General features: G+C 42.4%; 2 protein-coding genes across 5 annotated transcripts in view; both read left to right on the top strand.

Moving 5' to 3' along the window:
- The window catches only part of tsc1a (TSC complex subunit 1a), a 37,845-nt gene extending 35,349 nt beyond the window's left edge, over positions 1–2,496 (top strand). Inside the window, exons 20-22 of the mRNA XM_061980035.2 lie at positions 1,561–1,748; positions 1,810–1,917; positions 2,007–2,496. Of these exons, the coding sequence (XP_061836019.2) occupies positions 1,561–1,748; positions 1,810–1,917; positions 2,007–2,454 (744 nt within the window). The 3' untranslated portion in view covers positions 2,455–2,496. The remainder of the gene's footprint in view (positions 1–1,560; positions 1,749–1,809; positions 1,918–2,006) is intronic.
- Positions 2,497–4,862: 2,366 nt separating this feature from the next.
- Positions 4,863–14,412, top strand: ak8 (adenylate kinase 8). Of its 4 annotated transcripts, none has more exons than XM_072915471.1 (15): positions 4,863–4,937; positions 7,630–7,717; positions 7,786–7,870; positions 7,965–8,014; positions 8,092–8,202; positions 8,370–8,438; positions 10,096–10,177; positions 10,252–10,323; positions 10,388–10,588; positions 11,102–11,224; positions 13,139–13,228; positions 13,430–13,571; positions 13,637–13,717; positions 13,781–13,910; positions 13,997–14,412. In XM_072915471.1, exons 2-15 carry the CDS (start codon positions 7,643–7,645, stop codon positions 14,084–14,086), a joined length of 1,401 nt encoding a protein of 466 aa, XP_072771572.1. In that variant the 5' UTR covers positions 4,863–4,937; positions 7,630–7,642; the 3' UTR covers positions 14,087–14,412. The 4 variants fall into 4 exon arrangements, with proteins under 4 accessions (XP_072771572.1, XP_072771574.1, XP_072771573.1 ...); XM_072915472.1 differs by lacking the exon at positions 4,863–4,937 and adding an exon at positions 7,273–7,295 and having other exon boundaries at positions 14,239–14,412; XM_072915470.1 differs by lacking the exon at positions 4,863–4,937 and adding an exon at positions 7,273–7,295.
- The last annotated feature ends 343 nt before the right edge of the window (positions 14,413–14,755 follow it).

Raw genomic sequence — 14,755 nt, 5'->3', positions numbered from 1 at the left:
ACATACCACATAGTCACATGGAACATACCGCATAGAACACATGGAACATACCACATAGTCACATGGAACATACCGCATAGAACACATGGAACATACCGCATAGGACACATGGAACATACCACATAGAACACATGGAACATACCACATAGAACACATGGAACATACCACATAGAACACATGGAACATACCGCATGGAACATACCGCATGGAACACATGGAACATACCGCATAGAACACATGGAACATACCGCATAGAACACATGGAACATACCGCATAGAACACATGGAACATACCGCATAGGACACATGGAACATACCGCATAGGACACATGGAACATACCACATAGAACACATGGAACATACCACATAGAACACATGGAACATACCGCATGGAACATACCGCATAGAACACATGGAACATACCGCATAGAACACATGGAACATACCATATAGTCACATGGAACATACCACATAGAACACATGGAACATACCACATAGTCACATGGAACATACCACATAGTCAGATGGAACATATGTAGAACACATGGAACATATCACATGGAACATACATAGACAACATGGAACCTACCACATGAAACATACCACATAGGACACATGGAACATACCGCATAGAACACATGGAACATACCGCATAGAACACATGGAACATACCACATAGTCACATGGAACATACCACATAGAACACATGGAACATACCACATAGTCACATGGAACATACCACATAGTCAGATGGAACATATGTAGAACACATGGAACATATCACATGGAACATACATAGACAACATGGAACCTACCACATGGAACATACCACATAGAACACATGGAACATACGTAATACACATGGAACATAGCACACATGAAACATATCACATAGTACACATGGAACATACCACATAGAACACATGAAACATACCACATAGTACACATGGAACATACCACATACAACACATGGAACATACATAGAACACATGGAACATACATAGTACACATGGAACATACATAGTACACATGGAACATACATAGTACACATGGAACATACCACATAGTACACATGGAACATACCACATAGCACACAAGGAACATACATAGTACACATGGAACATACATAGTACACATGGAACATAGTACACATGGAACATACATAGAACACATGGAACATACATAGTACACATGGAACATACCACATAGCACACATGGAACATACATAGTACACATGGAACATACATAGTACACATGGAACATAGTACACATGGAACATACATAGAACACATGGAACATACATAGTACACATGGAACATACCACTTAGTACACATGGAACATACATAGAACACATGGAACATACATAGTACACATGGAACCTACCACACAGAGCACATGGAACATTCAGAGAACACCTGGAACCTAGCACATAGAGCACATGGAACATACATAGAACACCTGGAACCTATCACATGGAACATAGGTAGAACCAAGGGCACACAGTCCCTGGAGAAGGTGCATACTCCCAGTGTTAAAAGATTGTTGTGTTTGTCTCTCAGGAGACGTCACTGCTGCAAGGCATTCTGGGTAGAGAATACCAGAGCCTGAAGGAGGCGGAGCTGCAGCAGCGACAGAAGTTAGAGGCGGCCAATCACAGAGCAGCAGATCTAGAGAACCATCTGGCCAAGAAGGAGCAGCTCATCGCAGATCAGAAGAAACTCCTGGATGACACCAAGAGGCGGAGCAGGTGGGTGTGGCGTGAGTCAGGCTCCGCCCCTCTGAGCGCTAATGACTAGTGTGTGTGGCAGAGAGGAGCTGGTGGCGTGCGAGGGTCGCGGCGGCGCTCTGAGGAGGATCGTCCAGACGCTGCAGAGCGAGATGCTTGAGCTGTACAGTCAGCTGGACGCTCTCAGCAGGTGGCACTCCACTCCACTCCACTCCACTCCACCACGCACTCATCCACCAATCACAAGACAGCATTCACAGTCTCTTCTAACCCCTGCAGGCCAGACCATGGCACGCCCGCGCTGCCCGCTACTCAGGGCCACCACAAGCCCCGCCCTTCCTCCAGTGTGGAGGTTGTGAATGGCGTGGTGACACGGCTCCTCCCCCCTGCGTCCACCTCCCCCTGCTCTCTGTCCCCCATCCAATCACCACTGGCTGTGGGTTCCTTCCTGGAGCAGAGGGCGTGGCAGTGCTTCAGACCGCCTCCTCCCAGCCAGGAGGAGGTGGAGGAGGAGATAGAGGAGGTCCAATCAGGAAGTCCGCTCTTGGGACAGGAGGCGGAGGCCATCCTCCTGGCAGGAAGTCCCCCCACGCAGGGCAGCATGTTGCCGCCACATGGAAGTGAAGCTCCGCCTCCCAGCGAGGGCGCGGACTTGTCGCTCGCCGTCCGCCAGAGACGACGTGAGCTGAGCATCATGGACTATGACGACATGGCGCCTCAGTTGTGACTTCCTGTCTGCAAGTGTCAAATAAACTTTTATTTTGCTGCACGCTCTTCTTTTCCTCTTTCACTCACCTGCTGGTCACATGTTTCTTTTCCTCTTTCACTCACCTGCTGGTCACATGTTTCTTTTCCTCTTTCACTCACCTGCTGGTCACATGTTTCTTTTCCTCTTTCACTCACCTGCTGCTCACATGTTTCTTTTCCTCTTTCACTCACCTGCTGGTCACATGTTTCTTTTCCTCTTTCACTCACCTGCTGCTCACATGTTTCTTTTCCTCTTTCACTCACCTGCTGGTCACATGTTTCTTTTCCTCTTTCACTCACCTGCTGGTCACATGGGCTTAAAGGTCGCCAACTTGACTTCCAGGTTTGTGTTACCATGACGATGACAGTAAAACATATTTCATCAACATGACTCACCTCACTAAACACCTCAATACATGCAACACTGTAATCATCTTCTCAAAACACCAGTTGTGTATCTAACTTGTTCAGCATACACATGTCCTGCATTATGACAGTGACACTACACTTTATGATAATGACACTACACTTTATGATAGTGATACTACACTTTATGGTAGTGACACTACACTTTATGATAATGACACTACACTTTGACAGTGACACTACACTTTATGATAGTGATACTACACTTTATGGTAGTGACACTACACTTTATGATAATGACACTACACTTTGACAGTGACACTACACTTTATGATAGTGATACTACACTTTATGGTAGTGACACTACACTTTATGATAATGACACTACACTTTGACAGTGACACTACACTTTATGATAGTGATACTACACTTTATGATAATGACACTACACTTTGACAGTGACACTACACTTTATGATAGTGATACTACACTTTATGATAATGACACTACACTTTGACAGTGACACTACACTTTATGATAGTGACACTACACTTCATGACAGTGACACTAAACTTTATGATAGTGATACCACATTTTGAGTGACACTGCACTTTATGACAGTGACACTACACTTTATGATAATGACACTACACTTTGACAGTGACACTACACTTTATGATAGTGATACTACACTTTATGGTAGTGATACTACACTTTATGATAGTGACACTACACTTTATGATAGTGACACTGCACTTTATGATAGTGACACTACACTTCATGACAGTGACACTACACTTTATGACAGTGACACTAAACTTTATGATAGTGATACTACATTTTGAGTGACACTACACTTTATGACAATGACACTACACTTTATGATAGTGACACTACACTTCATGACAGTGACACTACACTTTATGACTGACACTACACTTTATGATAGTGATACTACATTTTGAGGGACACTACACTTTATGAGAATGACATTACACTTTATGATAGTGACACTACACTTTATGACAGTGACACTACACTTTATGATAGTGATACTACATTTTGAGTGACACTACACTTTATGACAGTGACTACACTTTATGATAGTGACACTGCACTTTATGATAGTGACACTACACTTCATGACAGTGACACTACACTTTATGACAGTGACACTAAACTTTATGATAGTGATACTACATTTTGAGTGACACTACACTTTATGACAATGACACTACACTTTATGACAGTGACACTACACTTTATGATAGTGGCACTACACTTCATGACAGTGACACTACACTTTATGACTGACACTACACTTTATGATAGTGATACTACATTTTGAGGGACACTACACTTTATGAGAATGACATTACACTTTATGACAGTGACACTACACTTTATGATAGTGATACTACATTTTGAGTGACACTACACTTTATGACAGTGACTACACTTTATGATAGTGACATTACACTTCATGACAGTGACACTACACTATGACAGTGACACTACACTTCATGACAGTGACACAACCCTTTATGACAGTGACACTACACTTTATGATAGTGATACTACACTTTGACAGTGACACTACACTATGATAGTGACACTACACTTTATGATAGTGATACTACACTTTATGACAGCGACACTACAGTTTGAGTGACACTACACTTTATGACAGTGACACTACACTTTATGATAGTGATACTACACTTTATGACAGCGACACTACAGTTTGAATGACACTACACTTTATGACAGTGACACTACACATTGACAGTGACACTACACTTTGTTTATACTTTTTTAAGTTACGCAGTACAGACTTCAGTTAAAGAAAATGTTTATTTTTATTATGTTGAGTAGAAAATATTTCTATTCAAGTCCTAAAAATGAATACATCATTTATTCTATGAGTTATTTTGCACACAAATGTAAAAAAGACCAAACAAAAATAGAGTTGGTAACCCCACGTGGGCTGCGCGTCATTTAGTCAGCCCCGCCCCCCCCCCTCCCTGCGCGCGCGTTGTTGCCATGACAACGACCACTGCGTCCTGGCAACAGCAGCAGACAGAAGACATCTCTGAGGTACAATTCTTGTATTATTCACTGTCTTCTTATTGTTAGCATGCTAGCCAGCTAGTTAGCATGATAGCCAGCTAGTTAGCACCTTCTCCCATCCAAGTATTGTTTGCTTTATTGAACAACATGACTGTTGTTAGCATGCTAGCCAGCTAGTTAGCATGCTAGCCAGCTAGTTAGCACCTTCTCACATCCAAGCTATAGTTTGATTTATTGGACAACATGACTGTTGTTAGCATGCTAGCCACCTAGTTAGCATGCTAGCCACCTAGTTAGCATGTTAGCCACCTAGTTAGCATGATAGCCAGCTAGTTAGCACCTTCTCCCATCCAAGTATTGTTTGCTTTATTGAACAACATGACTGTTGTTAGCATGCTAGCCAGCTAGTTAGCATGCTAGCCAGCTAGTTAGCACCTTCTCACATCCAAGCTATAGTTTGATTTATTGGACAACATGACTGTTGTTAGCATGCTAGCCACCTAGTTAGCATGTTAGCCACCTAGTTAGCATGATAGCCAGCTAGTTAGCACCTTCTCCCATCCAAGTATTGTTTGCTTTATTGAACAACATGACTGTTGTTAGCATGCTAGCCACCTAGTTAGCATAATAGCCAGCTAGTTTGCATGCTAGCCAGCTAGTTAGCATACTAGCCACCTAGTTAGCACCTTCTCACGTCCATGCTATAGTTTGATTTATTGGACAACATGACTGTTGTTAGCATGCTAGCCACCTAGTTAGCATGCTAGCCACCTAGTTAGCATGATAGCCAGCTAGTTAGCACCTTCTCCCATCCAAGTATTGTTTGCTTTATTGAACAACATGACTGTTGTTAGCATGCTAGCCAGCTAGTTAGCATGCTAGCCAGCTAGTTAGCACCTTCTCACATCCAAGCTATAGTTTGATTTATTGGACAACATGACTGTTGTTAGCATGCTAGCCACCTACTTAGCATGCTAGCCACCTAGTTAGCATGCTAGCCACCTAGTTAGCATGTTAGCCACCTAGTTAGCATGATAGCCAGCTAGTTAGCACCTTCTCCCATCCAAGTATTGTTTGCTTTATTGAACAACATGACTGTTGTTAGCATGCTAGCCAGCTAGTTAGCATGCTAGCCAGCTAGTTAGCACCTTCTCACATCCAAGCTATAGTTTGATTTATTGGACAACATGACTGTTGTTAGCATGCTAGCCACCTAGTTAGCATGCTAGCCACCTAGTTAGCATGTTAGCCACCTAGTTAGCATGATAGCCAGCTAGTTAGCACCTTCTCCCATCCAAGTATTGTTTGCTTTATTGAACAACATGACTGTTGTTAGCATGCTAGCCACCTAGTTAGCATAATAGCCAGCTAGTTTGCATGCTAGCCAGCTAGTTAGCATACTAGCCACCTAGTTAGCACCTTCTCACGTCCATGCTATAGTTTGATTTATTGGACAACATGACTGTTGTTAGCATGCTAGCCACCTAGTTAGCATGCTAGCCACCTAGTTAGCATGCTAGCCACCTAGTTAGCACCTTCTCACGTCCAAGCTATAGTTTGATTTATTGGACAACATGACTGTTGTTAGCATGCTAGCCACCTAGTTAGCACCTTCTCACGTCCAAGCTATAGTTTGATTTATTGGACAACATGACTGTTGTTAGCATGCTAGCCACCTAGTTAGCATGCTAGCCACCTAGTTAGCATGATAGCCAGCTAGTTAGCATCTTCTCCCATCCAAGTATTGTTTGCTTTATTGAACAACATGACTGTTGTTAGCATGCTAGCCACCTAGTTAGCATGATAGCCAGCTAGTTAGCATGCTAGCCAGCAAGTTAGCATGATAGCCAGCTAGTTAGCACCTTCTCCAGTCCAAGTATTGTTTGCTTTATTGAACAACATGACTGTTGTTAGCATGCTAGCCACCTAGTTAGTATGATAGCCAGCTAGTTAGCATGCTAGCCACCTAGTTAGCACCTTCTCACGTCCAAGTAGGAAGTTTGATTTATTGGACAACATGACTGTTGTTAGCATGCTAGCCACCTAGTTAGCATGCTAGCCACCTAGTTAGCATGCTACCCCCCTAGTTAGCATGATAGCCAGCTAGTTAGCACCTTCTCCCATCCAAGTATTGTTTGCTTTATTGAACAACATGACTGTTGTTAGCATGCTAGCCACCTAGTTAGCATGATAGCCAGCTAGTTAGCATGCTACCCAGCACCTTTTCACGTCCAAGTAAGAGGCTAGCCACTATTCTTTGATTTATTGGACAACGTGACTGTTGTTCGCATGCTACCCAGCTAGTTATCATGCTAGCCACCTAGTTATCATGCTAGCCACCTAGTTAGCATGCTAACCAGCTAGTTAGCACCTTCTCATGTCCAAGTAAGAAGCTAGCCACTATTCTTTGATTTATTGGACAACGTGACTGTTGTTCGCATGCTACCCAGCTAGTTATCAAGCTAGCCACCTAGTTATCATGCTAGCCACCTAGTTATCATGCTAGCCACCTAGTTATCATGCTAGCCACCTAGTTAGCATGCTAGCTAAGTGGCTAGCATGCTAGCCAGCTAGTTAGCATGCTAGTCACTTAGTAAGCATGCTAGCCAGCTAGTTAGCATGCTAGCCACCTAGTTAGCATGCTAGTCAGCTAGTTATCATGCTAGCCAGCTAGTTATCATGCTAGCCAGCTAGTTATCACCATGTGACGTCCAAGCAGGAAGGTGTTGGTGATGGAGAAGCCCCTGAGAATCCCCCCTCAGATGTCCATCTACGCCGACCAGCACAACATCCTCCACCTGGTGCAGGTGTGCCCCACATTCTTTGTCCAGCACGTGACGTCACGTCCGGCTGCTACATGTGGCCTTGTGTCCAGAGCATGGTGTCCAGCCTGGCGGTGGACCAGCCCGACGACCCCATCGCCTACTTGCTGCTGCTGCTGAGGGACAGCAGTGTGCACGGTGAGGAGGACACACAAGATGGCGCTGCTTCCCGCCTTTTTCTCTCTCTCTCTCTCACTCTCTCTCTCGCTCACCCTTCCTTGTCTTGTGTCAGTTCCCAGGGTGCTCCTGCTGGGTCCACCTGCAGCTGGGAAACACACGCTGGTGAGTTGACACCACGTGACTCAGTCCTGCTCCTGCTCCTGGGTCTTCAAGTCTTGGATCTGGTTCTGGTCCATCAGGCCCAAAAGTTGTGTGCTGATCTGAGAGCTGTTCACGTGACCTTGAAGTGTTTACTGGAGGACCAATCAGAGACCAGCGAACAAGCACGCCAATACACACTCAAACAACAGGTACACACACACACACACACACACTCGTGTGACGCAAACAACACACTCAGGTGTGTGTGTGTGTGTGTGTGTGTGTGTGCGTGTGTGTGTGTGTGTGTGTGTGTGTGTGTGTGTGTGTGTGTGTGTGTGTGTGTGTGTGTGTGTGTGTGTGTGTGTGTGTGTGTTAGGAGGTTCCTGATGAGTTGCTGGTCCAGTTGATTCAAGAAAGACTCAAACAAACTGACTGCTTCAACCAGGTAAACACACAAGTGCTGGACTATAGACTCACCTGGTCTAGGTAGACTGTCCTGGTCTAAGTCACGCTTCCTTGTTTGGATAGAAAGTCCTACCTTGGTCTACATAGCATGTCCTGATCTAGGTAGTGTGCCTTGGTCTGAGGAAAGGAGACATGTGAGGAAAAAAAAAGAAAGATGAGGAAAGGAGACATGTGAGGAAAGGAAATATGAGGAAAGGAAAGATGTGAGGAAAGGAAAGATGTGAGGAAAGGAAATATGTGAGGAAAGGAAAGATGAGGAAAGGAAACATGAGAGGAAAGGAAAAATGAGGAAAGGAGACGTGAGGAAAGGAAAGATGATGAAAGGAAACATGTGAGGAAAGGAAAAATGAGGAAAGGAGACATGAGGAAAGGCAAGATGTGAGGAAAGGAAAGATGAGGAAAGGAAATATGATGAAAGGAAACATGTGAGGAAAGGAAATATGAGTAAAGGAAACATGTGAGGAAAGGAAACATGTGAGGAAAGGAAAAATGAGGAAAGGAGACATGAGGAAAGGCAAGATGTGAGGAAAGGAAATATGATGAAAGGAAACATGTGAGGAAAGGAAATATGAGTAAAGGAAACGTGTGAGGAAAGGAAACATGTGAGGAAAAGAAACATGTGAGGAAAGGAAAGATGAGGAAAGGAAACGTGAGGAAAGAAAAGATGAGGAAAGGAAACGTGAGGAAAAAAAACATGTGAGGAAAGGAATCATGTGAGGAAAGGAAAGATGAGGAAATCAGACATGTGAGGAAAGGAGACATGTGAGGAAAGGAGACATGTCAGGAAAGGAGGCATGTGAGGAAAGGAAAGATGAGGAAAGGAGACATTTGAGGAAAGGAGACATGTGAGGAAAGGAAACATGTCATGAAAGGAAAGAGGAGGAAAGGAGACATGTGAGGAAAGGAAACATGTCATGAAAGGAAAGAGGAGGAAAGGAGACATGTGAGGAAAGGAAAGATGTGAGAAAATGAGACATGTGAGGAAAGGGAAGATGAGGAAAGGAGACATGTGAGGAAAGGAAAGATGAGGAAAGGAAATATGATGAAAGGAAACATGTGAGGAAAGGAAATATGAGTAAAGGAAACGTGTGAGGAAAGGAAACATGTGAGGAAAGGAAAGATGAGGAAAGGAAACATGTGAGGAAAGAAAAGATGAGGAAAGGAAACATGTGAGGAAAAAAAACATGTGAGGAAAGGAATCATGTGAGGAGAGGAAATGAGACATGTGAGGAAAGGAGACGTGAGGAAAGGAGACATGTCAGGAAAGGAGGCATGTGAGGAAAGGAAAGATGAGGAAAGGAGACATTTGAGGAAAGGAGACATGTGAGGAAAGGAAACATGTCATGAAAGGAAAGAGGAGGAAAGGAGACATGTGAGGAAAGGAAAGATGTGAGAAAATGAGACATGTGAGGAAAGGGAAGATGAGGAAAGGAGACATGTGAGGTGTCAAGACTTGGACTGTGAGGAAAGGAGACATGTGAGGAAAGGAGACATGTGAGGAAAGGAAAAGATGTGAGGAAAGGAAAAGATGTGAGGAAAGGAGACGTGAGGAAAGGAGACATGTGAGGAAAGGAAAAGATGTGAGGAAAGGAGCCATGTGAGAAAAGGAGCCATGTGAGGATCCTTGTTGTGTCCAGGGTTGGGTGTTGGATGGACTTCCTCAGACTCGCCTGCAGGCTCGTAATCTCCAGCAGGGCGGCGTCATTCCCAAACACGTGGGTAGGTTTTCTTCTGTGGAGACACTTCCTGTTTGCGTGGAGGAGGAAGTGATGTCACGGCGTGATGTTTGACAGTGATCCTGGAGGCTCCTGAAGACGTCCTGATGGAGAGACATCAAGGCCGGCTGCTGGACCCGCTGACAGGAGGTCTGGACCGCCACTTCCTGTTTGAGAGCAGAGGAAAGCAGGTGACATCACTTCCTGTGTGCAGACGTGTACCACCAGACCTTCATCAGGCCGGCTGATGACGAGGTGCAGCAGCGTTTGGAGGCCAAGGTGGACGCGTCACAGAGTCAGCTGATGGCCGACCTGCAGCGTTATCGCTGTGAGGTCACGGGGATAAGCTCCGCCTACTGCCACATCTTGAAGACCGTCAACAGCGACCAGCCTCCTCTACACATCTACCAACAAGGTCTCACATACTACCTATATACCATATATACTATACTATGTATAATACCCAGTACATATACTATATATATATATATACACTACATATGCTCTATATATACTATACTATGTATAATACCCAGTACATATACTATATATATATATATACACTACATATGCTCTATATATACTATACTATGTATAATACCCAGTACATATACTATATATATATATATACACTACATATGCTCTATATATACTATACTATGTATAATACCCAGTACATATACTGTATATACTAAGTATAGTACCCAATACATATACTGTATATACATAGTATAGTACCCAGTACATATACTGTAGATACTAAGTATATATACAGTACATATACTGTATATACTATATATATATATATATACACAGTACATATAATGTGTATATATACACACACATATATGTATAGTATATGTTTATGTACTGTATAGTATATATATTTCTGCAATAGACACATTTACATACAGTATGTATTTTTCAGTTCTGGCTTTTGTCCGGACTCAGCGTTGCACTCGGACTCCCAGAGTCCTCCTGTTGGGTCCACCAGGCTCAGGGAAGACTCATCAAGCCAAACTGCTGACTGACAAGTACAAGATGGTGGACAGTAAGCACAAACACTGTAACACGGTCATATAGTAACACTGTAACACTGTCATATAGTAACACTGTAACACGGTCATATTGTAACACTGTAACACGGTCATATAGTAACACTGTAACACTGTCATATAGTAACACTGTAACACGGTCATAGGGGAACACTAACACTGTAATATAGTAACATTGTAACACTGTGATATTGTAACTCTGTATTATAGTAACACTGTAATATGGCAATACTTTAACACTGTATTATAGTAACACTGTAATATAGTAACACTGTAATATAGTTACACTATAATATAGTTACACTGTAATATGGCAATACTGTAACACTGTAATATAGTAAGACTATAATATAGTAAGACTAATATTGTAACACTGTAATATAGTAACATTGTAACTCTGTAATATTGTAACACTGATATTGTAACACTGTAATATGGCAATACTGTAACACTGTAATGTAGTAAGACTGTAATGTAGTAACACTGTAATATATTAACACTGTAATACAGTAAGACTGTATTATAGTAACACTGTAATATAGTAAGACTGTAGTACAGTAAGACTGTAATATAGTAAGACTGTAGTACAGTAAGACTGTAATATAGTAAGACTGTAATACAGTAAGACTGTAATACAGTAAGAATGTAATATAGTAACACTGTAATACAGTAAGACTATAATATAGTAACACTGTAATACAGTAAGACTGTAATATAGTAAGACTGTATTATAGTAACACTGTAATATAGTAAGACTGTAATACAGTAAGACTGTAATATAGTAACACTGTAATATGGCAATACTGTAACACTGTAATATAGTAACACTGTAATATAGTAAGACTGTAATACTGTAATATAGTAAGACTGAAATATAGTAAGACTGTAACATTGTAACACTGTAATATAGTAACACTGTAATATGGCAATACTGTAACACTGTAATATTGTAACACTGATATTGTAACACTCTAATATGGCAATACTGTAACACTGTAATGTAGTAACACTGTAATATAGTAAGACTGTAATACAGTTAGACTGTAATATAGTAACACTGTGATATAGTAAGACTGTAATACAGTAAGACTGTAATACAGTAGGACTGTAATATAGTAAGACTAATACAGTAAGACTGTAATATAGTAACACTGTAATACAGTAAGACTGTAATATAGTAAGACTGTAATACAGTAAGACTGTAATATAGTAAGACTGTAATACAGTAAGACTGTAATATAGTAACACTGTAATATGGCAATACTGTAACACTGTAATATAGTAAGACTGAAATATAGTAAGACTGAAATATAGTAAGACTGTAATATAGTAACACTGTAATATTGTAACACTGTGATATTGTAACACTGTAATATGGCAATACTGTAACACTGTAATGTAGTAACACTGTAATATAGTAAGACTGTAATACAGTAAGACTGTAATATAGTAACACTGTGATATAGTAAGACTGTATTATAGTAACACTGTAATATAGTAAGACTGTATTACAGTAAGACTGTAATATAGTAAGACTGTAATACAGTAAGACTGTAATATAGTAACACTGTAATATGGCAATACTGTAACACTGTAATATAGTAACACTGTAATATGGCAATACTGTAATACTGTAATATAGTAAGACTGTAATATAGTAACACTGTAATATAGTAACATTGTAACACTGTAATATTGTAACACTGTGATATTGTAACACTGTAGTATGGCAATACTGTAACACTGTAATGTAGTAACACTGTAATATAGTAACACTGTAATACAGTAAGACTGTAATATAGTAACACTGTGATATGGTAAGACTGTAATGCAGTAAGACTGTAATATAGTAAGACTGTAATTTGGTAAGACTGTAAGGTGGTGTAAGAGTAACACTTGTGGTGTGTTAGTATGTTGGACTGACCTGCTGCGATGGGCTGAAGCTGACCAGTCAGCCATTGGAGAAGAAGTGCGATCACACCTGCATGCTGCACAGCCAGGTGGGTGGAGCTTAGTGCGGTGGGCGGAGCTACCATATGTCCATTTCTTTGTTGACTTTGTGAAGGTCTGGTAGAAGACGATGTAGGCCACACACACACACACACACACACACACACACACACACACACACACACACACACACACTGGTCAATGATGTGACATGACTGCCCCTAGTGGTCCACAAGTGAAGTGTTCTCCAGTTCCAGAGTCCGTGACTCTCCAAGTTCTCCAAGAACGTCTGAGCCGAGTGGACTGCAGCTCCAAAGGCTGGATCCTTCACCACCTTCCATCTGAACCTCAGCACACCAAGCACCTGCAGCAATCACTCAACTCACCCAACAGGTGCACGCACACACACGCACACACACACACACACTTCACGACCTTTGACCCCGTGTGTGCCGCAGGGTTTTCTTCCTGGAGTTGACCGATGACCTTTGTTTGGAGAGACTCACGCTGAGAAGCACGGACCCCGTCACCGGCCTCAGGTCAGTGTCCCCCCCCCCCGCCTCCGTCTCAGACCACCTCCATGATGTCACTTCCTGCCTCAGCTTTCACGCCGTCACTCGACCCCCTCCGGACCCTGAGGTCCAGGACCGTCTGCAGAGCAGGAGCGAGGACAGCCCGGACATCGTCACACACACGCTCGGTGTGTACAGGACGCACACTGCAGGCCTGCAGGTACACACACACACACACACACACACACGGTTATCATTAAGTCTCATTTATTGTGTGTGTGTGTGTGTGTGTGTGTGTGTGTGTAGTGTGTTTTCCCAGAAGGCTTGCACGTTGATGCTGATCAGGATCCTCAGTGTGTGTTTGAGGCTTTGGAGAAACATCTCACCATTGAGTGACAACACTTTGTGTGTGTGTGTGTGTCCAGATCTCCTTACCATGCTTGTTGACTTAAAGGCGGAGCTTTGTGATGATTGACAGCTCACTGAAGTCTTACTGAAGTCTTTGTCAGGCAATTTTGGTAAACGACTATAATTAATCCTCCTTTTAGGTCAATGTGTGATTGACAGCTCTATTTTAAGACTTCCTGTCAGCGACAGGAAGTGGAGCGACGGAGACGTGATACATGTCGGACACACGGTCACGTCAGATGTTTCAACTTCGCAACGTTTCGTGCTGTTTTTTATTGATTTTCTTTACAGACAATAAAGTTGATTGCTATAAATTCTGCAATCTTTGCAGGTTTATTAACGTTCATACATTCATACTGAAACTGAAAGTTAACTTGACCACACATTCTTCTTCGCTCTCTGGCCAGGCTGGCACAAACACACGTTCCCTCCTATTCACACATTCATCAAGTGTGCTGTGTTAGTAATTGGCTTGCAAACTGAAGTACTTGGTTCGAATCCTGGCCGGTCAGGTGCAGCACATTATGTACATTTCTCTTTGAAATCTCTTATTTTGCACTAAAATGTTGAACAATTTCCGCAGATATCTGTTTTAGTTGTGTTAAATGTTTCAATCCATCCATCCATCCATCTTCTTCCGCTTATCCGAGGTCGGGT

The sequence above is a fragment of the Nerophis lumbriciformis genome, linkage group LG20 (genome assembly GCF_033978685.3).
Source record: "Nerophis lumbriciformis linkage group LG20, RoL_Nlum_v2.1, whole genome shotgun sequence".
NCBI classification, from domain to species: Eukaryota; Metazoa; Chordata; class Actinopteri; order Syngnathiformes; family Syngnathidae; genus Nerophis; species Nerophis lumbriciformis.
The sequence above is the reverse complement of the archived record's forward strand: the minus strand, read 5'-3'. Positions and strand labels throughout refer to the sequence as shown.